Below are 22,946 nucleotides of genomic sequence, written 5' to 3'. Positions count from 1 at the left end.
AAAATTGAGCTTTGCATGTGTATTTATACGGTATCCGACATCTTTGAAGCTCAAAGCTTAAAGTTCTTTCATCAGTGCCCTCTTCTAAACTGTCCTGTTAGCATATCTTGTATTCAGACATAGCTTGTGGCGTTGGTATATTTGGAGATGTTTACTGTAAAGCCAACAGTAAATGGTAATATAATATCAATTTGCGACAACGGCACTGACGTAGGCGCCGTATACGTTCAACCCATTACTCTCCTCTGCCAGACATCTGTCAGAATATCTTAGAACCTTCTGACAGAACAGGGGCAGAGTGGGCCTGGGGGTAATTTTCCACCCATCGACGTCACGCCATCCGTAACGGGAGAGTCCAGAAATGAATCCTGTCTCTGCGGCTATCCGTCGAGTCATTTAAATCCAGGTGCTGCCTCAGCAGCCACAAGGAGAGGAGGCAGGAAGATAAGTTTCATAGATCTTCAGGATTGCTTATGACTGCAGATGTTAAAATAGATGGAAAGTCAGACCAGATTTGACAAGGACTTTGCGAACATGCCCCCTGATCTGCATCACTGTCTCTGTGTTTTTGCCAGAATTTACCTGTTTTTAGAATAATGCCATAGAACATATCTCACCGTAAAACTCAGTTTAAGTGTAAACAGGAAAAGAATAAAATCAAAACTAGTGAATGTTGAAATTATAACCCTTCTTAAAAGCATGTGCGGTGGGACCACGCTTGTCTGACTGTAGGAAAATGAGCGCGCAACCGTGAGAACGTGGTCTCTGAGGTTTGAAGCGATCCATTACTCTTGACAGAAACAAAGACCTGAGCTCTGTTGTCGTTTCAGCCTGTGGCAAACTGGGAAAAACAGAACACAGCAGAGGGAAGCCAAGATGAATGACCTGCTGCTGGAATCCGTGGCGCTCCTACTATACTTCGGATTGCGCGTACAGGATGACTGATCGCTCTTCTGCTATGCATGAACGTACTTCATTGTACACGGTCACATCCGCTTCCTCGCAGCAACGGCACGCTTGTTCTGTGTCCCTCTGAGTCGGAGGTGTGCTCCGCTGTGAACATTGGCCTTATTAATCAAGCTGCTTGGCAGATGAATGCATGTGTGTGGCGAAGGGAGAGAGAGCGCCAGCTGTTGCCCAGCACGCGGTCACCCATGGGCGAGCAAGGATGCTCTGTTTGCATCGCCTTAATGTGGCCTGAGGCATAATGGGAACTCACAGAGAAGGGAAATGGAAAGAGCAGAGGAAATTAACACTGAGCGAACCGGTGATTAACTTTGAGCTTCGATGCTAAAGTTAGTTTTCATGTTATGTGGTGTTACATCTAAAGGCTTTATTTTGGTTGTTGGAGAATGGACGGAGCTCATTTCCATTCTGAGGCGTCTGACCCGTCCCTCAGCCCTCAACAAGCAAGGATTCAGTTCACAGTGAACAAAAAAGAGCCCTGAAACAGATCACGTCTAACTAACGCCTCCATCAGGCTGCTGGCGGCTGCCTGTCAGGATCCTCCCCTCCTCGCCGCGGCCAAGGAAGGAGAATCCATTTCTCACGGGCAGAATGAGAAATCAATGAAGTCGAGATGGATCTGTGTGAAATGAGATATGAGCCTTGTCTCGGGGGACTAAGCAGAGCTGGGATTGACAAATGACTGACAGGGGTTAAGTGGCTGGGAAGACCGAGGCGCTCGGAGGTGTGAGAATCACCCTCTTGGACGCTCACTTCCACTATATTGTGGAACAAAAGGTTAAAATGTTACATGTAGAGGACCGGGTTGACACATGGAGACTGTTTGCTCCCACAGTATGTTAATAGGATCTACCGTTCTCTGACCATTTGCTAAACACCTGATCTCGTACTCCCACAAACTCTTGACACTGCTGGTAAAGATTATTACCTGCATTTCAAATATATTTGTTTTTATTGTTACATCAAGAAATGGGACAAATAGCATCCAGCCTTTAGACTCACACACTGGACAAAACCGGGAGGAAGGAAATGTACTGTCCAAACATGGATCGGTGAACGGCTGCTTTCCAGAACACTTTACAATTTGACATTCCAGGAATCTGTAACTGTGAAAGACAAGAAAAGAAATAAAAATCGTAAACGCTGGGTCCGTCGCTCCTGTTATGTAGCGGTAGTTAAAGTGTAAGACTCAGCACCGTTATGCAACAAAAGGCTTTTATGACCTTGTTTTCCCGTCTATTGATGGCGAGGTTGACGAGCCCAGTGACGAGCCATGCACTCCTTTAGTTATAGGCTAGTTAATTAGCAATGACATACAATGAAGTGTGTCATAAAGTCATAAAGTAACGTCGTTGCCACTGATGTTCCCTAGCTTTTAACAGCATTTTTTTCTTGGAAGTTGCCACTTTTAGAGTTCAGTGGCTGCCCGTCTTATAACTTTACAGCCACTGAGGAGCATGAAGTCATCACTAAGGCCGCTGAATTCGTTTAAGAAGATGAGGTCAGGGAGCGGTTCCATCCAGGCAGCCTTTAAAACCATGACGCTGGTCCATAGATCGTGCTGTGTGAAGATGGGCTGCAGACGCACAGACTGCCTCGCGGCGCCTCTGTCGCGCCTGTTCGAGAAACTCGGCGCCGTCGTGGGCTCTCGGCCCGTTTACTTCTTTGTGATTCCTATACTTCTCTCGGCGGCGCTCAGCGGCGGCTTTGTGTTTCTCAAAGACAGGGAGGACAACGACCTCGAGCGGCAGTTCACGCCCAGGAAGGGGCCCTCGAAGGCGACCAGGGCGTTCGTCCGCGAGCACTTCCCCCACGATCCCTCCATGTTCTCCCAGGACCGGCTGTACGACAAGGGCAACTTCGCATCGCTCATCGCCGTATCGAGGGACAAGTCCAACGTACTAGCAAGTCCCGCCTTCGAGGACATCACCAGCCTCAACGACAGGATCCTCAACCTGACCGTGGCCGGCGTTGGACAGGGATTCAGACAGTTATGTGCCAGAGCCAACGGGGACTGTGTCCCCAACATCATCCTGGACATCGTCAGCTCCAACGGCACGGACTCCGCCCGCGTCTCGTACCCCGTGCACACACTCGGGTCCGGTCGGGTCTTCCTGGGTTCTGTACTGGGCGGAGTTGTCACGGATGCCAACAGCTCAGTCACAAGTGCCCGAGCTGTGAAGCTCTTCTACTACTTGCGTGACCCGGAAGGGCCGGACGACGTGTCCAGGCTGTGGCTGAGGGAGTTCACGGAGCTCTTTACGGAGACGTGCTGCGAGCACATCGACGTACGTGTCGCTGCCGTAGCTGCTAATGAAATGATCTAATGATCCGCCAGTGCGATACGTTGAGTCTTTTGAGGTGAAGGTCCGCGTGTATATATAATAAACCTGCTGTAGCCTCATCAAGTCATAAACCCTAAAACAGCTGATTTCTCTGTAAAAAGCTGTGTTTTACGGCTTTTACCCTCTGCACATTGTCCTCTCCCATGAAGTCTGTACAACAACCATGTGTAAACACTGGTTTTAAGCCTTTCTGCTGTGCTCTGTTGCAGGTGTCTTACTACACCTCCAGGTCCCGACAGGAGGAGATTGACAGTCACACCACAGATGGCTTCCCTTTATTCCTCATCACCTATGCCTGCGCTATCAGCCTCTCCGTGTTATCCTGCCTGAGGTAAGACGCCGGCTGTCACACACTCAGCCATTTCCTGACTGCAGGCCAAGCGCAGGACACAAAGACAGAGCGCTGTTGTTTATCACTGTGGCTGCGTTCACAATCAAGCCGCGTGTTGGATCCTAGCGCGACAACACCCTCCTGTCTTTACCTCCCCGACAGAAGGGACAACGTGCGGAACAAGCTGTGGGTGGCTGTGTTCGGCGTCTTATCCTCTGGCCTGGCTGTGGTCTCCTCCTTCGGCCTGCTGCTTTACATCGGCGTGCCGTTCGTCATCACGGTGGCAAACTCTCCCTTTTTAATACTCGGTGAGGAAAAGCTGCAGCTTGGGGTCGATTTCACTTGCAGTTTGCTCACATCAAGTCCACGTTCTCATCTATTCCAGGCATCAGCCTCAACAACATGTTCATAATGATTTCCGACTGGCAGCACACCAGCGTGAAGGACCCAGTGCCGCGGCGGATGGCTCACACTTACAAAGAAGCCATCATGTCCATCACCATCACGGCCCTGACGGACGTGCTCAAGTTCTTCATAGGCGTCATGTCCGACTTCCCGTCGGTGCAGTCGTTCTGCCTGTACACCAGCACCTCCATCATATTCTGTTACATCTACACCATCACCTTCTTCGGAGCCTTCCTGGCTCTGAACGGGAGACGGGAAGCCAGCAACAGGCACTGGCTGACGTGCATAAAAATACCAACACCGGATCCTGATCAATACTTTGGGATGTATCACATCTGCTGTGTGGGTGGCGACTACGATGAGAACACTGGAGCGGAGAATAAGAACCTAGCCGGTAATTTCTTCAAGGATTACCACAGCCCGTTCCTCACAAAGCCGTGGGTCAAGGCAGCTGTGATCCTTCTCTATGTGGGATATTTAGCTACAAGTATTTATGGATGTGTCCAGGTGCAGCAGGGGATTGAGCTTTATGATCTGGCAGCCGACAACTCCCACGTCACCAGATTCAACAGGAAGCACAGGGAGTATTTCTCTGATTTCGGCCCGTCTGTGATGGTCATTGTGAGTGAGGGGTTTCCATACTGGGACAGGACCAGAAGGACCCAGCTGCAGGGATGCGTAGATGACTTGAAGGGGCTCCGCTTTGTAGATGGCGACGTCTACACATCCTGGCTGGACTCCTATTTGTCATACGGACGAGAAAACCACCTAAACCTCGACGACAGGGACGTTTTCCTGAGCAACCTGTCCCCGTTTTTCGCCTTGTTCCCCGTCCTGAAGCAAGACGTGAACATGAGCGGCGGCGCCGTCCGCGCGTCCCGCTTCTTCATCCAGACCGTTGACATCGCCAACGGCTCCATGGAGCTCCACATGCTCAACGGCCTGCAGGCCGCCGCCCAGGCGTGCGGCGCGGCGCCGCTGCAGGTCTATCACCACGAGTTCGTCTTCTTCGACCAGTACAGCGTGGTGGTGAGCAGCACCGTCAAGAACGTGGGCGTGATCACGGCTGTGATGCTGGTGGTCTCGCTGCTGCTCATCCCTGACCCCGTCTGCTCGCTGTGGGTCACCTACTCCATCAGCTCGGTGACGGCGGGCGTGACCGGCTTCATGGTGCTGTGGGACGTCAGCCTCGACTCCATATCCATGATCATCTTCACCGTCTGCATCGGCTTCACCGTGGATTTCTCCGCTCACGTGACGTACGCCTTCGTCTCGAGCAGCAAGTCGGGCCCCAACGACAAGGCGGCGGACGCTCTCTCCACGGTGGGGTATCCCATCCTCCAGGGCGCCTCCTCCACCATCCTGGGGGTGTCCGTGCTGGCGACCTCAGAGTTTCACATCTTCAGGACATTCTTTAAGATCTTCTTCCTTGTCATGTTTATCGGGATGCTCCACAGCCTGATTTTCATCCCAGTGTTTCTGACGTCATTCACGTGCAGCTCAAATAAAAAGGAAAATAAAGACAACACTTTGAAAATCAGCAAACTATGACCACGAAATGCTAAGAAATGCTAGTTCCTGTTTGTGAAGTCGCATGTGTTTATAATAAAAAAGCTTTTGTTACATTCACAGCACATATTAAAATGATTCCTGCTCCCAATTTTAATCAAAAATCTGAATTTCTTATTGTTTTTTGAATACTTATTTATTTACGTAGATGTTATATATATATATTTGTTTTTGCATTTTCATCGTGTGAGCTGAATTCAGTGATCATGCTTTACAATTACATTTTATTATGCACTGTACTTTAGATTCATTCATTTTCTTGGAGCTTTTCTACGCGGCAATAAAATGTCAAGTTTCCTAGAAAAGGTTGTGGCGACATGGAAAAACTCACTTATGTTATGCGTTATTAAGTTGTAGATAAAAGAAAAAATCCATCACTCATTACTGAGCTTGCATAAAAATTCTGAATGGCTGAAGCACGTTAATGTGCAGCCACTCAGTCTGCAATAAAATGGTCCATGTTTAATGGCGCTGTGACGTTTTTGGCTGGAAGCAGTGTGAGCAATTGATCCCTGACGATTATGCACAGTGGATGACTCACTGTCCTTATCAGACGAGCAGAGATACGCTGAGCAGCCAGTTACTCTTTGAATTCTTTATGAGCAGGCAGCCGGCTGCAGTTGGGAAAATCCTACTGATCACTTATCTTTATGCCACTGTTATGTGTTGCTTAACCGTCTGAGTGCTCAGATGTGTTGGCGGCCATGAAATCCATCGCGCCGAGAGATAAGCTCGGCATGCGCCTAATTGGGCCCTTTACCTGCTCCGTCTTCAACGTTCACGCCCTCCACCTCCAGGCGGACGTGACCGGATGCGGACTGGGGCAGAATGAAGCAGATGTGAGGAGGCGTGACCTTGAGTTTCCTTCAGAGCGGACGTGCACCGGTAGCCTTCAACGATTGTGCTTCAGCGCCAGTCACCAGCCAAACGAGGAGTCTTCCCCCAAGGACCATTGCAATTTCATAAATGTTCATAAAGGAAGCTTAGATCAATAACAATAACACTGAGAGTCTGTCAGGGCCCCAAGCACAAGGGGAAGTTCAGTGTCTGGTTACAACTCAGAGTCTCAGTTACAGACTTCTAGTTCAAAACGTGCTGTACACATCATAATTAAATATACATGAGTTTATATTTTACTCATGTTTTTGTCCTAATCAGCATTTTTCAGGTGGACATTTCCCATTGGTTTAACATTTCTTCTCTGCAGCAGTTTAGTTTTCGTCTTGGAAGTGTTCTGCCGGGAAACTGCTGAACTGCTCATGTGTAAGCAGAATCTACTCATATACTGTACACACTTACAGTGGAACAAGAATAAAATGTATTGGTATAAACAGCAATGACATCCAGACAGAAAATGCAGTTATGTTGTTGTTATAGGGACAGATTTGCTGAGAGCCATTTTACGTTTTATCATTTGTGTTTGATGCTTCTTGATGTCTAAATGTAGAGCACTGCTCCCAAAATAGACTGACCAAATAAAATGTCACGCTGATGCAGTGCTCTAAAGTTGAGCTTTCTAAATGAATTTCTTCGCAGACGCCGCATGTGTTTGTTGTCTCGGATGTCGCTGGTCCGACTTCCAACATCCCTGATGGCCGATGCAGCGCACGGGTCCACTCCCAGGTCTGTCACCCTCCCTCACGCCTGTCTGCACTCGGCCCGGGCTTCTTGCAGGATGAGATGCCGGGAGCCCACACAGTGTGACGTGACATGAACCTACAACTACGACAGAGAGCAAGAGACAGCATCCGGGCCATAGAGTAAAAAAATACAGCTCATAAACCCAAGATGTGAAGCTGCCCCAGCTCTAGAGAAACCCACTGATTACAAACACAGGCATGACTGAGCTTTAACTCAAATAAAAAAAAAGTATTATTGCTGCACTGGATTAAACCCTTCATCCTTTCTTCGTTTGATAGATGCTGAAATACACTAGTTCAGTATATGTGACCACTCTTCAAATGCACAAGAGGTGTCCACTTTTGCCTCCTTGTTCTAGACAGGTGTAGTTTTATTTTTCTGCCTTTCTGGTTTTGAATAAAGGAGGACAGCGTGACAAAATGTGCTTTTGTGCAGCATCAGCAACAGTTCAGTATGGAATGAAGCGGTAATTGTTTGTTTGGTTTCTATTAGTCAAATCTGATCCTCATCAGGCAGAGTGGACGTTTCATTAACGCTAATTCTTATCGTCATTACCGAGCAGAGAGGATTTTACGAGGAAACCATGGAATTTCCTTTTCTTGGGGTGACTGTAATAAAGGATTTATTACAAAATAACAGATCAGAGAGTGACACCAGACCTTAATGAATTTGACGAACTGACGTGCTTAATTCTGACAAATCACCCGGGGCCGCCTTGATCAGTTTCAGCGCTGAAGGGCTCCTCCACGGCTTCGTCGGTTTCAGCACCGGACAGTTCCCTCACCGCTCCACCAAACCCTGCTCCGTGATTGACACGCAAAGCGGCCAAACGCCGATCGATGGCGCGTCTGGAGCCCTATGAGATGAAGAAGAAGACGGGCTTTAAGAGCGCACGGCTCCTGGCGTGTGTCTCCGTGGCTTTTATAGGCCCACTTAATGCTTGTTGTGGTCGAAAGAGGGCGGAGTGCGTTTGTCATCCAAGTGAGAAGCTCTCTTACGCGGTGCCTCTTAAAAAATATATAAATATAATAATAACCTGGCCCCTTACCCCTCCCTTCCTCTTCGTTTTGATTCAGCCTATGTAGCCTACACGCAGAGGAAGAACGTCCGCCGCACAGCAAAGCCAAGACAGCCTTGTCCACAGTGAGAGAGGAAGAGAGAACAGAGAGCGAGAGGAGAGGTGGGGAAACAGCTGCAAGCGAACGCTCAACATCAACAAGCTGCATGAGTCGTCTATAAAGGAAGAAAGCGGGGATCTGGCGAGGACGGCGAGGGAGTTCCTGGCGTTTTTCCTCCTCCTCCTTCAATTTTAAATTGAACACCAGAGTCGCTACAAGTGTTGAAGCGATGCTTTAGCGAAGCAATTTTGTAGATTGTTTCCTCTTCCAGCATACCCGCCCGACGCCGCTCCAATTCCTAGCAGCGACCCCCCCCCCCCCCCCCCCCAAAACATCTGCGGACGCTCTCTGGAGGGAGATGGCTGTTTTCCGTCTGTCGCTGCTGCTGCAAGTGGGATTTGTGCTCGGATCCAACCACATTTACGCGGAATGGTCAGACGCGAGGGCACCGGAGGCGTTTCGCGGCGCTCAGACGCACCGTCGGCAGCTGGCGCACCTCCGCACGCCTCGGCAGCCTCCGTGGGAACCGGCGGAGCTGCCGCACAAAGCGGAGGAGCGTCTCCCGAGGACGATCGCGGCTTTCCTCCGCACCGGGGACTCGGCCGCCCTGAAGCACGTCAACTGCTCGCGGAGGTACGAGCTCACCTCTCTGCGGGGAAGGTCACGCGCCACCCCGCATCGCTCCATGAGCAGCGTGCTCGACACGGTGCTGCACGCCACAAACTTCCTCAACATGGTCCTGCAAGCCAACAGGTCCAGGGAGCAGACTCTGCGGCGAGACATCGAGTGGTACCATGCGTTAGTCCGGAGCGTCCTGGAGGGGGACGCCAAGATCCACCGGGCTGTTGTCACTTTCAACGCGGATTCATCCGCGGCGAGGCCCTCGGTGCTCCTCCAGGCCACCAGGGCCGGCGGGGAGATAGTCCTCCAGGACCTCTCCGCCACGGCCCACCACCACCACCCGCACAACCACACAGCAGACACGGAGTGGTACCGCGAGGTGAAAACCAGAAAGAAGTCCAGCTTCCAGAAGCGGGTGCTGAGCCAAGATTTCCGGTCGGTCGACAACTCTCTGAAACGCGGCGAGAGCTTCATCCTGGACAAGACGCACGTCAAATGGTCGGCGCCCTACCTGGAGTGTGAAAAGGGGAATTTCATCCCTCGCTGGCTTTTGACCTTATCGGCTGCCTTTTATGGCCTGAAGCCCAACCTGGCGCCCGAATTCAGGTAAGAGGAGGAATCTGGAATCAGATTATCGCTTCATACCATCAGAGATAGCCTGGAGCGCATCTGTGAGGCCACTCGTGCTTATGGGTAATGTGAGGAAGCGTTAAGTAGCGTTCAGGTAGGGTTTAGCTGCACTACGTATCCACTGCTCACAGATCGACCTGGCTGGGCCTGGTGAGGTAAACACACCTGCCTCCCAAACATACCGCAGCCTTCCACTGGCCTCTTGTTATACGAGGGGGGAATTCTCCTTTCCTCCAGTCTGACAAGGCGGCGGGATGCTAAAAATAGACCTGGATGTTACTTGATGTAGCAGCGGTGGAAACCTCTGGCTACAGGCCCTAATTAATTTTTCAAACTCGCCCGGCTGTGTGCTTTACTACTCAGGAAATGTCGTGTGCCCTTTACTTTACCTTATTCCATGAGGGATCACTGTAAAATCTGTGATGAGTCAGAAGCTCAGAGACACACACACACACACACACACACACACACACACACACACACACACACACACACACACACACACACACACACACACACACACACACACACACGTGCCATCCATGTCCTGAAGCCTCTGCTGGTGCAGCCGTCAGCTTGTGCCACCAGTGTTAAGATTCCAATAGATTCTGACCAACATCTTCCCAGTGAATATTTAATCCCCGCCTTCGAGCGATGTTTAATTGAGTGACAGCTGCCTGCAGACAACCTGCTCTGATTCTACCGTAGCAGGCCGTCGGCTACTGTATGGTGTCATCTCAGACTGAAGCTGCTCAGAGCAGCTTCGCTCAGGCTCAGCCTCCTCCTGAAGCAATCTGATAGCGAATTAGCCTGTGCACTCAACTCCAACCGTTGGCTCAAGAGCTGAGTTCATCCATTTCCTCCTTCTCCAACTGTGTTTCTTGCATGAGACTGAATGTTCTCGTACTCTATCATGTAATGTTGTCGTTTAAACATTTAACCCTTTGCAATAAGGGAAATGGTTTATACTGTGTTCAACACAGACAAGCTCGTTCATGACACAAACATTCAGCGCTGTGAAAGCTGCACTTGAGTAACTGAAGCCTGGGACCAGACGTTCCGTCTCAGCTGTAATTCCTTTCATGTTTCTGGGTTAAAAACCAGCTGTCTGTGGGTGCCGAGCTGTGTTGTAGCCCAAACATCAGCTCCGGACGCCACTTCTCATAACTTACTGTATGAGTAAGATGGATGGAGTTGCAAAAATATGTGGTGCTTAAAAGGTGCCGTCAATAAGCTACTGAATGAAGGTCAAGCAGGATCTAAAGGCAGATTTTCCTGAGTATTATCATCTCCACCAGTTATAGACCCCGAAAGTCAACAGCTGCCAATCAATTACGATGGCCCACCTCATGCCAGGACATATGGGTCCAGCGCCCTTGCAGCCACACGTGCATAAAACACCTCCTCACGTCCTTCTAGCTCCTTCTAGCTCCAGCGTCTAGCTGCAGACGCTGATATCAAAGCAGCCGCGGCTCATCCGGCATCCTCGCTGCACCTCAGCAGCCTGCCAGATGAGAAACAGGGGAGGAGGGGAGACGCTGGCTAATAACTGCCTCAGACTCTCCTTCGCTTCCCCTCCAGATGAATACACAATCAATACAGCGATGAATTAATAATGAAAGATGTAGAACAACAACCCAGCGCTGGCCATCTTGATTCCAGGCTTTTAATGCTTCAGCCACTTCCTGTTTCGGGCGACAAAGCTGCCACAAGCGAGGCGGCGCGTTTTGTGCGTCTCGCATATGGAAGCGCATGCGAACCCAGTCTGTTTCTCACCTGCGTCGTTCGCCCAACGCGCAGGTGCTAAACAGCTCCGGCGTCTCGTGCAGAACAACCCGTTTTCCGTGAACGCGCCATAAATGGCACCTCTCACGCTTCATCCGCGCCTCGGCTCCGATGCCTGTTCTGCGCAGGGGGAGGCGGCTGCGTGCGCTCGCCACTGCTGGAGGATGAGCCATTCGTCAGGATGAGGCCGTCCTGTCCTAATTGGCAGATCGATGCAACATCAGACAAACTTGTGACTATACAGACGCACGAAAGCAAAAAAACACAACCTGGACGAAGCCCCACCGGGGAGACAGAGCGGGGCCGGGAGGTTTGTTGTGTTATGAACCCACTGTACAGTACCTCACACTCACCTCTCACAGCACACAGCTTAATTGCTTTGAGGCTGAAGCTCAGGCAGCAGCGATATAATAAAGCCAACTAATTGAAGCAATCTAAAAAAGTCCAACGTGGAGGTGAAGACGGCAGAATCCTCTTCATTTATGCTTGGCTTTGCTCGCTGCTCTGCAGCATGGGCAGCTCGAGTCTTGACAGGCCGACTGCTGTGGGATGCCCAGAGTGGGAGGCCCCGAGCTCCAGGAGGAGCCAGCAGCATCTGGCTGCATGGATACCGTCCAGAAACTAATAGCAAGGAAATCCCACAGTTCCCGTGGCTGCATGCGATGGTATATTATGCTAAAGGGAAATCAAGGAAAGCTGTACAAAGAGAGCGAGAGAGAGAGAGCGGATGTAATGTGACAGCGGTGGAGGTGCAACCTCGCTGATGCCAACAGAGGTTAAAGGTCCTTAAGGTGGCGCTGCTGACGTCACGGAGGCTCCACGGCCCAGGAAGTCGGCCTTCAGCCACTAAATGTCAGCCCAAAAAATGGCCTGAAACCACTAATCATACAGTTCCTGACTGATCCTCGCGCCATAGGTGGAAAAACAGCTGTGATGCGGTAGACGACGCCTCTAGAAGTCTTGTGATGAAGTCAGTTATAAATAGGACACACGCAAAACTAGTGCTGAAAGATTTCTGTTTCTCACTGTAATGCTGCTGCAGTTGATCAGATAACATTATCCTCACTGTCACAGTGTCCAGCTATGACAAAGTGCCAGCTCTCTCTGACAGCTGCTTCGCCACCGGTACAGTGTCTCCTTTGATGTCCAGCGACAGAACTCAATAAAAAAAAAAAAAAAACCCAGGTTGCGTGAATCACTGGAAGACGAGCAGCCTTGTGCCCAGCGGCTACACTCGCATTAGCTTCTGCTCGCCCTGTCAGCTTAATGCATTCCCGTCACTTAAGGGACATTTTCCTAGGAAGGGCTCCTGCGTCGCGATTGTTCCACGACATAATGCATGAACTGTGCCCTTCTGAAAGGACGTGGGAGCGATGAGCGTGGGTTCATCTGGGCGTGCAGGTCTTCCGGCTAAATAATGCTTCAGTTTTTGTCGATGTGCACACGGTCGGGGCTCAAGATGTGAGAGCTCATTCACTAGAAAGAGGACGCGGTCATGTTAGCTTTGAACTACAGTGCACCTGAGTCCATTTACCCTCATATCAGATCATTTACAATATATAAGACAACATGTTAATATTCAGTTTTATTCTCGTGAAGAGCCACAGAACTGCACCAGGATCCTCAACTGAGTCTGTCTCAGCTCCGATTGGCTGAAACTCCAACTTTACTGCAGCTCCTGGTGTCGTACAGAGAAGCTAAATGAGCTAATCAATCTCCGAGTCCATTTTCTGAGCTCGGCGGAGATGTGGAGCTCAAAGCGCGCAGACCTGGCATTTAGTATTCATTCACGACTGCAGCAAGGAGCACCAGAGAGGACGCGCGGAGGCCTCGTCAGCTTCATAATGCCCGGGCTAACAGCACGGTCTGACCCGAGTCCCTGCTGGTGGGATGTTCCTCGCTTGGCAGGCCTGGCCTTTAGCCCCACAAAGAATAGAGGATAAAAGGAGCGCTCGCTCCCGGGGCACCACTATCTGCTGCTCTCTGTGATAATCCCGTCCTTATGCCCGAGGGCCTTGATGGCCGCCGCGATGCCGCCGCCGAGCGCCTTGTTGGCGCTCTCCGAGTGCGACCCAGTCTTTGTGCACATTTCAGTCGCCGCCTCCGTTTCAGAACCGACGCGTGTGTGTGTGTGTGTGTGTGTGTGTGTGTGTGTGTGTTTTCTTTCACAGGCTGCTTTATGCTCCATATGTTGAGTTTGGCTGGGCTGCTCAAGGGCCTGGAGAGTTGGAATCAGAAGAAAAAAAGAGGAGGCGACGGTGGGAGAGAGAGAGAGAGAGAGAGAGCAGGAAATCCTTCTTTGTGTGGACTTTGACTTTTCATAGCAAAGCAGAAGCGAATGCTAACGCTGGTCCTGCCGCTTGAAAACCAGACATTCTGACGACGCCTCCCAGACAAACGGCCGTATTCTCGCACTCTCTTCCGTGCGCGTTACATAAGTGAGAAGTGAAAGCAACGTAATTTCTCGGTGACACAATCAGCGGTGCAGCAGTGGGGTCAGTTTGCCCCGAGGCAGGACCGGAACAGCAGTTATTAATAACAGGAATACAGGCACGGCGAGCGCTGCACTCCGCTGGGAGCCTGCTGTAGTAAAGCGGCTGCCGTGCACCTGGAGAACATGCCTCAGCCCAGCATCTGCAGATGCTGGGCTGCTGAAGGAAATGAGAGCGCACGCGTCTTCTGGGTAGAGCAGCTTTGGCCAGTTGGTGACTTTATAGCCCATTGCATTGAAGCTTCCTGTACTTTTTAGGCCTCTAAAAGCCAATGACCAGGATAAGAAACATGGAGACAAAAAAGTATTTCAGGTCAGAAACGCTGGTGTTTTGATCCATCCAGCCTCAGAGCGGTGCTGGGACACAAATCCTGAGCGCTGGAGGTCGTCCATGGCGACGGTCCGCTATCTGTTAATCCAGTAGCAAAATAAAAACCCGCTGTGAATGCTCAAGCAAGCATGACGGGAGGGAAAGGGCGCCGCAAAGTCAGCCCCTCCTGTATTTACAGTGGAGCGGCGGCGGGTTGCGCACGCTTGAACAGGTCCCAGCGCAGGTCCAGATGCTTCTTCTGAGGGAACGCTCACGCTTCCCGTTCTGCTGCTCAGCTATTGCTCACGCAAAATGTTGCGCCTGTGCCTGAGGGACGCGCTGGAACCGGGCCTTCCTCCCGTCGCTGCGCGTCCTCTGGGTGTCACGACACTCGCCCGCTGACGCTCGTACAGCGAGTCGCTCACACAGTTTCCAGTCGCTGTGAGTTCTGGAACGTGAACGTGGGCCGAGGTCGGGTCAGTTCAGACGCTTATGTGACGTACACGTGCAGCTCAGAATCACACTGACCCGCTCTTCATGCAGCTTTAGGCGGCGCTAAGTGAGTACAAATCCTCCGCAGCCCTGGGAGAACGTTCTGCCCGTCTCAGCTGGTGGAAATGAAGCACATAAAAGTTCAGCCTTTGTGTTAAACGCTCTTGTGGCGCTTTATTGTCTCTCTGGGTTGAAAGGGATATTAAGCTGCAAACTTAACTCCTATAAATGCGATGCCTTTGGAGCAAAGACCACAGGCGTCCCCGAATGTGCACGATTGCCTGTTAAGTTGCAGCGTGTGCTGTGGAAAAGCAATGAAATCAGGTCTCGTTCTTCGAGGGCCACTGTCCTGCTCGTCTTCTGGCTTCTGATTGGCTGAACGCACCTGATCCAGGTAATCATCTCCGAAACGTTTGCCGTCAAGCTCTCAGCCAATCAAAAGCTGGAACAAACCCATCAACCCCTATGTTCCCTGAGGTATTTGCTGAAGTAGCCTGACTGGACCGCGCTGCTTCCTCAGCCGCCCGTTTGCTGACGCTCCTCTGTTTCGCAGGGGTGTGGTGCGAGTGGACGTCAGCCTGCAGGACGTGGACATCGACCAGTGCTCCGCTGACGGCTGGTTCGCCGGGACGCACCGATGCAACCTGACCACGATGGAGGTGAGTGCGTCCGCCGTGCTCTGTAAGTGGAAAAGCACTAAACCTGTCTGTCCTGTGACGAATGGGCGGCGGGTTGATTCTTCTTTAATGACGGGATGACGCGAGAAAGGATGCGCGCGAAGGAGTCCCTAAATCCGTGACGCGTGGCAGCGCAAACGTCTCAAACACACCTGCATCTCGGTTATTACCTGCCAAGGTGATTCCGCCGTGATGTACGACATGTTTGCCTGCTGGAACCCAATGCAAGGTTAACTTCATTTTCAGCTTTGCCGATCGTCTGCGCGGCCGTCATTCTTCACCATTACGCCTCTAAGACCTGTAAGACCTGCTTCAGAATCACCACGATCTGTTTACAGGCTCTGGAAATATATTTAATTTGAAATGAAAGAGATGGGAATGCCCGTCTGCTCCGGTGGGAGAGGAGAAAATAGTTGTGCTCGCCTCATGCTGATGATAAATAACACAAGGATGTGGGCAGAGCTGATGAAGATGATAAAGTTGAAGATTTAATAATTTATAATTTCAGAAGGACATCAAATATCTGCCGAATTATAAGAAGAGAACTTTTTAATACGTTATAGGTTTCCGTTCCCTAAAATTTGCCTTACAGGTTTAACAGTGAGGCCACATGAGGAGCACGCTCAGCTGAAGCCCGTGTTTCATTATTTCCATTCACATGTTCTGGCTGCTTTCATGCGTGAGAGCTGCTCCCCGGCCACAGCAGCGGCTCGCTGGCTAATCGATGCCGCCTCCTGCGTCTTACCTGCCGCTCCGGTCCCGTCATTAAGGGCCGATGGAAGAGGTGATGTAGATCAGACTGCTTCATAATGCATGTGATGGATTGCAGTGAGCCCCTTTGAATAATTAATCGCTCTCTTTGTCTGAGCACTTCCACCTCTCCGTTAACAGTCGATGCCGGAGACATCTGACGTAGCAGGGAAAGTTGCTCCTGCTATGGATTGGAGTTGCGCTGGCAGAATAATGAGCCCGATGTGCTCACGGTGGAGGTGGAGGAGCACGTTGGCATCTTCCCAGGCTGCAGGATGTTCCCCGGCCTTTGTCATGCGTTATCGTCATATCTGCTAGATAAACATCGCACACACAGTAGACAGTGGAGCAGCGATTAAATCCTCCCTGTTCTCTCGCGTATCGGGGAGTGTGGGTTGTAAATCATGAATTATACACGATTCCGTCACATAATGGAGGTCCCGTGTAAATATCGCTGCTGGCTGCTCCTCAAACGCACCGCCAGGTACATCAGAGGTGACGTGGGACACAGATGTTCCTGCAGCGAATTCACACCACATCAATAGTTGTTGTAGACCTTTTTCCACTCATCGGGCCGGACGTGACCGCTGATAATGTGCTGGTTCGCATTCCCTCAACCATCATTGCAGCCCCTCACATCCCGCCTCTCCAGATGCAGCTCCAAGCTCACACGCGGGCAGATGCTACGGATGACTGGTCCACCAGGCGAACAGGGGCCGAGCGAAATGAGGCTCAGGCCTCCGACAAGGAGAACACAACAGCTCAACAGCGTCTGTCGTTACTCGGTGACAGGAAGAAAGTTCGAAACTTTTCTTTTCTTTGATTTACGGACTTTTCTGTTCTGTGTAGAGGACGCTTTACTTGACGGGCACAGCTGTAGACGTAAGCAGCTGTTGTGTTTGCACAGAAGCTTGTTTTTCAGTCACACTCAGAATAATGAATACGTAGCCAACCAAATACAGTTTTGACTGAGAGGTGTGAAACACGCTGTTTCACCTTGTTCCTCCCTCGTCTCTCGCTGGTGGCACTTCCATTACAGCGCGCCGCCGTTCTTCAAAAGTCTCGGACTTTTCCGCCCCGGAGGCACCTTTCATACGAGCGCGAGGCCGCGGATGATGATGAATGTTTCAATCAATTAGCTTATTGCTCCGAACAAGTGGTGGGGCCCTGAGGGAGCGAAGCCCATGAAAGGCAGTGACACAGAACCTGAATGATTATTCCAGCTCCTGACTCGGCGCTGTTTCTTGTTGCGTTCACTGGATTTAGAAAGTGAGAGTGATATACGAAACGAATAAAAGTTCAGGCTTTTTTGTGAAAGCTCTTGTTTGTTGACCAGTATAAAAAGTTAATTTATAGTTTGTGATAATATTTGCGAACATTACTTGTGGTGTAGGAAAATCCCTCGCCTCCACCTCGTCTAAATCAGATTTAATGTGACACGCTACTGTTTAAAAGCCCTTTTGTGAATCTGAAACCATTTCAGTGCTTGTTTCTCTTCCAGCTCCTCTTCCAGCGCTTTTAGCACCTCGGAGAATTCCCCATTTGTCACATAGTGTCAGGAATCCCGACCCGGGACCCGCGTCGCTCCAGGCTCGGCCCCTTTTGACCTCCTGATCTAATTCCAACAATTTGTGTGAAGGGAGCGGGTTAGAATCATCCTAATGAACCGTTCCTCGCTGTGTATCAGACTACAGTACGCGGGATCCTATAAATAGGATAATTGCTAATTATCTACACTGATCTCTCCCAAGCTGTGATTATGCTTCAGCGTTTTTAAGGGTGCTTGATAGGAAGGAAATAGAATACTGCTGTGCACCAGGAGATTTAAATTCACCCTTCAATTTCAGCTAATCCTCCTTGCGCTCGGCAAATTACGCAGCATTGTAGTAAGTAATTCCTCCTCAACAGCAGGAAAGAAAAACAGCAATAAATGAGGGGTTTTATTCAGAGGGGACACGTGAACGTCTGCAGCTCTTCAGAATGTTTTGGACCCAGGTTTAAGACATTTATATTCATTGGACAGGAGTAGCCCCGGCGAGGCAGCCACTGTCCTGCTAATTGGCTCTGTGAATAATACGAGAGCTCTGGTTTGAAGGCTTCTATGTGTTCTGTCTGCAGCAGCAAGCTGGGGAATGAAAAAAAGCCAAGGCAAACAGCTGATCCGGGAATAGAGAGGTAACGTTTACCGAGAGACCCGTGAGATTGGATGAGAGCGGGAGACATGTGATAGCAGCCGCGCTTATTGGCCGCCGCCTTTCGCTCCGAGTCTTAAAAGGCTGTTGATGTGAACCTGCTGTCTATCAGCGTGTTTTTCCAAAAGAAGCTTTGGAACATTCATCCCTTTTACATTATTTATCCCGGATCTATGGCGCTCTGGCAGGAAGGTAAGCTAAGATACTCCAGTGTCAGGCTCCTCAGCCACATCCTCTCACTCCTCCTGGGCCAGTTGGGATACGTAATCTCTGCTGCCTCCTCCAGTTGAACTCACTTGGGATCGAATGGCCAAGGCTTCATTTAGCAGATCAAAATCTGTTGAGTTTCCTGTTGATGCTGAGGCGGCACGTTGCTGTGTGTTTCTGGACTGGACACGCACCCGAGCGGTTCACGTTAGCATTTACATAAGCTGTGGATGTGATTATAAAAGCGGTATTCCAGTGGTGTTTGTTGTGTTTACTCATCCCAGTCTGATGGAAATGTTAAGCTCCCTCTAGGCCTCAGTGTTTATCTCGCTGGTGTTGAGGCTTTGGTCTTTGGACGGCGCCCAGAGTGAGGCCCCTCTCTGGGTCTCGCTGCCCGGGCCGACTCCTGCTAGTTGACCTCGTTTAAAGGCCCGGCTCGCTCTCTGCCTGTTTCTCGCATCTCGCAGCCGCAGCCTTCGTGTCTGTGACTGACTCAGAGAAACGCACAGGGCTGGAAATCCCGGTGTTTGGCCTCGTCGCTGTCTGACAGCTAAAAACGAAGCCAATCCCGGCCCCAAGCGAAGATCCTGACGTCATAGCTCTCCGTGCGCTCCCTCTTTCCTATGACACAGCTGCACACCTTTCCCAGAGTTTCCCAAAACCCATATGATACACTTTAAACTAGCCTTTGCCTCTTTTAACTTCCTTTTCTCTGCACGCTGTAGCTCAGTCCATAATTACTACATGATAAACTTTCCTCAGGGCTTGTGGTGCACTCTGTAGGATCATTATAAATATCTACAGAGGCCTATTAGAGTCTGATTAGGCGCCGTGCTGGACCGGAAGAGTGTGGGTTTATTGGAGAGGGGCGGGCGCTGGGCCACCAGCACCACCAGGGCGAGCAGTCATATGTGAACGGTTTGTTATCTGGGTCCCAGTCACACTTAGACACAAGGACGCTGACCCTTGAAATGGCTGCATCTGCAGCGATCATTGCCTCCAATCATAATTGTGTCTGAGTATGTGAAGGGTCTGCATGACTGCATCTACACTCTAAGTAAATCATCTCATGCATATGACTCACAGGCTCAGTGTGTGGAAGTGGTGCTAACATCCTGCCCTTGGTGTGAAGTCTGACTTCCACTTCTTTCAGGTGTTGCAAGTAAGAAACTGAGGTAGTGTGTGAAAATTGCTGAATAATAATATTAATAATCTCTGATTTTATTATTGTGCTCTGTCACAGTAAACTTGCATGACAAGGTTCTGGCTGGTGGTCACATGTCACCATGGAAATTAGCAGGTCAGAGTTTGATTGGCAGCTTGTGGACATAATGAGAGTGAACCAGGCAGGTGGGGGAGCCAGGGGTGGCGAAGACATAAATAACCAATGAGTAGATCATATTTATCATATTGTGTCTCTGCATCTGCATGTGATTCACTTTACACTGCATATCGTTGCTGGTGACTGTCAGGATGTCAGAATAAAATGCACTTTAAATTCTCAGTGCTCGGCCCATTCGTCCGTTACTGGTGCTGCAGTAAAGCGAGCGCCGTCCGTGCGTCTGATGTGGCGTAGCTGCAGCAGGTGAAGGGCTGCGCCATCTGGTCTCCGTTTGACACACTCCACTCCCGAGCCCCGAGCATCAATCAGCGCAGCGGGGGGGGCGGGCGGGGGACGGGCCGCCGGGCCGGCGGCGGCGCCCGCTGTCACGCCGCTGAAAAATATGCATACTCGCACACCTGTCTCCGGCTGCTTCAGCCGCCGTCTCTGCCAGGCAGGCTTATTAACAGTGGCAGGCGGGAGCTGCGGCGCGCTCCACCTGTCCCGAGGAGACAGCTGCTGGAAAATCAAAGACAAAGTCGGTTCCCTGAATCACGCTGCACCGCGGCGCTCATTTGAAGCCCTGTAGGTTTTCATGAAGGGGGACACAACTCAGCCTGAATCCAAGCGAAAGCCTCCTAAAGACCATCTGTCCTGTGATTTATCCACTTCCCTCCTGAACGGCTGCTGGCTTTATAGAGAGCTGACACCTGCTGCAGTCCTGAGCGGCTATAAATTGCCACTACTGACTTTTGCTTTAATATAGTATTTTGCAGTACACTGACAATAATTGCAGCCTTTGAACGTGTTGCTGAGCCGTAACCTGGTAACAGTCTTGTGACTTGTAACGCCGAGTGGCCTCTCACACGTCTCCCTCCCGGCCTGGAAAACGCATTCATGCCTTCAGGAGCCCTTGAGACGGGGTCACGAGCAGCTGCCTCTTCAGCCGGGTCCGGTCCGCCGCCAGCGGCGCCGCGGCTCCGGCTCCGCCGCCGGCCTCGCCTCCGGATCTCCCAGTCAGGTCGCGAGCGCTTCGTAGCGTGTCAAGTGTTTGCTGCTGCGGTGGCGCCGCTATTCTGGGCCCCGCGTCGTTTCTTGGGACTCACAAGTCATTATCGTCTCCGCGCAGAACACGCTCGCGTCGTGTGAAAATAAGACTTTTACGCAGAGAGGGGAGAAAATATGAAGTTTGAAGGATTGTGTCAGTGAGACTCAATCCCACGAGGAGCAGAATTATTAGTCCTCCTCTGAACATGCAAATACATGTCGTCTTAATTTAGATATTAATTATGTCGTCTAATTTGGCAACCGGCGCTCAGAGTCTGCCAACCAGGCCCCTCGTGTTCCCCTCAGCAGCCGTCGGTCTGTTTCCTTTCAGACTTCCAATCAAATGGCTTCACTAATTTAATATCGAGAAGTTAGAATCTCGGCGCGTTAAATAATTGCCGCTGCCATGAGACGTCTCGATCCCACGTTCTCCTGGCTGCTGTTTCTCATCCGTCTGTGTCACAGGTTGATCTGTTGGAAGTGTTTTCTGTCTGTGGCTGATGTCTCTGTTCCCCCCTCCTCCTCCTCCTCCTCCTCCTCCTCAGTGTTTGCCCATCCACGGCCACGGGTTCGTCTTAGACAAGTACAAGTGTCACTGCAGGAAAGGCTTCTTCCACCCGAACAGAGTGGCTGTTAACGGCTTCAGCGGTAAGTCAGCACGAATGCCAGCATTAAAACAACTCCATCACCAGATAACGTACAGCCTTCAACTGCAACTCACAGATCGCGATTGGACCCGTCCGGTTCAGAAAAGAAGCTTTAAGTGTTTTTTAATTAGTCTCTGCTTCCCAGTTGCACATTTTTCAGCTCATCTGCTGCAGTACTTTACACTCCATCCTCCTTCTATGACATGTCCTGCCCTTCTGGAGAATTAAAGTAGCCTGCGTACCTGGGGAGACTAATCAAATTTAAGAGAGGAAATATCTTTTAAATGGCTACTTCTCCTACTGTGCTCCATCTGCTGTGGATTAATTAAATAACCTCCAGTTTCAACTTTTCCAGGAGGTTCCTCAACCTTAACTTTTTTGGTGAAATCGGTCTGTAAAGTAGCTTGATGCGCAGAGAATCAAAAAGCTCTGGCGTCTTCCTCGCAGGGCTGCCGGCTTGTGCCGTTTGCTCTGCTGCTAATGCACACAAAACGTCTGTGTGTGCAGCTTCGTCTAAAAGCTGTGTGTGTGTGCGTGTGTGTGTGTGTGTGTGTGTGTGTTTGTGTTTGTGTGTGTGTGTGTTTGTGTGTGTGTGTGTGTGTGTGTGTGTGTGTGTGTGTGTGTGTGTGTGTGTGTGTGTGTGTGTGTGTGTGTGTGTGTGTGTGTGTGTGTGTGTTTTCCAGCACAGTGACGGAGAAGAGCCTGTTAGTGAGGTGCACCGCTGCAGTCTGGCCCACCTTGGGGCCAATAACAAGCCTGTTATCCACAAGGGGCGCATCCTTGACACTCATTTGTAGACAAAGCCTGTGCAACACGCGGCCCTTTGTCTCCCAGTGATCCTCCATTGCATATAAATATAAGAGCGCAGTTTCTGCGGCTAAGCTTGTGTGTGTCTGTCAGTCAGACGGTGGAGTAACAACCCAGGGAGAATGAGCTAAAGGATGTGACTCACTGCTATGGAGATAAGTAGTCCTTTTGAAGGGATCAATGATGTGCAGAGTCATAGCTTTGAAAAATAGGCCAGTTTCTTTTTAAAAGCAAAATCCCTGCAAATCTCTGAGACAATAGCTTTTTCCAGTGCAGCCTCTATAAAAAGCTCCATATGAGTCCACCATCGGCTATCTACCCGGCCATGTGGGCATCCCTCCAGGGATTCCTATACAAACCAATAACCAGTTGACTAGCTTCTGCTTGTCCCCTGGGGTTTTACCTTAGTTTACCCTGGGAGGGATTTTTCTTCTTTTCCCAGAGTTTAGATTCATATGTTGTCAACGCTTTGCACAGTGACCAAACCCTCCCCTTTTCTCCAGCAGAGCAGATAATTTCTGAGCAGCTCATGCTTTTTCGTGGCTCAGTGGAAATGTTTGACTCCTTTACTCGCCCAACTTTGGCCCAGTCTGC

At 50.5% G+C, this 22,946-nt stretch overlaps 2 protein-coding genes across 3 annotated transcripts in view; both read left to right on the top strand.

The window, feature by feature from the left end:
* Window positions 1–110: 110 nt before the first annotated feature.
* LOC114853245 (patched domain-containing protein 3-like) lies at window positions 111–6,018 on the top strand. Its single transcript, XM_029146394.3, has 4 exons — window positions 111–3,254; window positions 3,521–3,642; window positions 3,805–3,950; window positions 4,028–6,018. Exons 1-4 carry the CDS (start codon window positions 2,424–2,426, stop codon window positions 5,596–5,598), a joined length of 2,670 nt encoding a protein of 889 aa, XP_029002227.1. The 5' UTR covers window positions 111–2,423; the 3' UTR covers window positions 5,599–6,018.
* Window positions 6,019–8,331: 2,313 nt separating this feature from the next.
* gpr158a (G protein-coupled receptor 158a) overlaps window positions 8,332–22,946 on the top strand; it is a 33,912-nt gene continuing 19,297 nt past the window's right edge. The window contains exons 1-3 of one of the 2 annotated variants that reach the window (XM_029146392.3): window positions 8,332–9,602; window positions 15,258–15,363; window positions 21,444–21,546. In XM_029146392.3, the coding sequence (XP_029002225.1) occupies window positions 8,734–9,602; window positions 15,258–15,363; window positions 21,444–21,546 (1,078 nt within the window). In that variant the 5' untranslated portion in view covers window positions 8,332–8,733. The remainder of the gene's footprint in view (window positions 9,603–15,257; window positions 15,364–21,443; window positions 21,547–22,946) is intronic. The other variant, XM_029146393.3, reaches the window with a different exon arrangement.

Source organism: Betta splendens, chromosome 4 (assembly GCF_900634795.4).
Source record: "Betta splendens chromosome 4, fBetSpl5.4, whole genome shotgun sequence".
NCBI lineage: Eukaryota > Metazoa > Chordata > Actinopteri > Anabantiformes > Osphronemidae > Betta > Betta splendens.
This window is presented reverse-complemented; position numbering and strand designations above follow the sequence as displayed.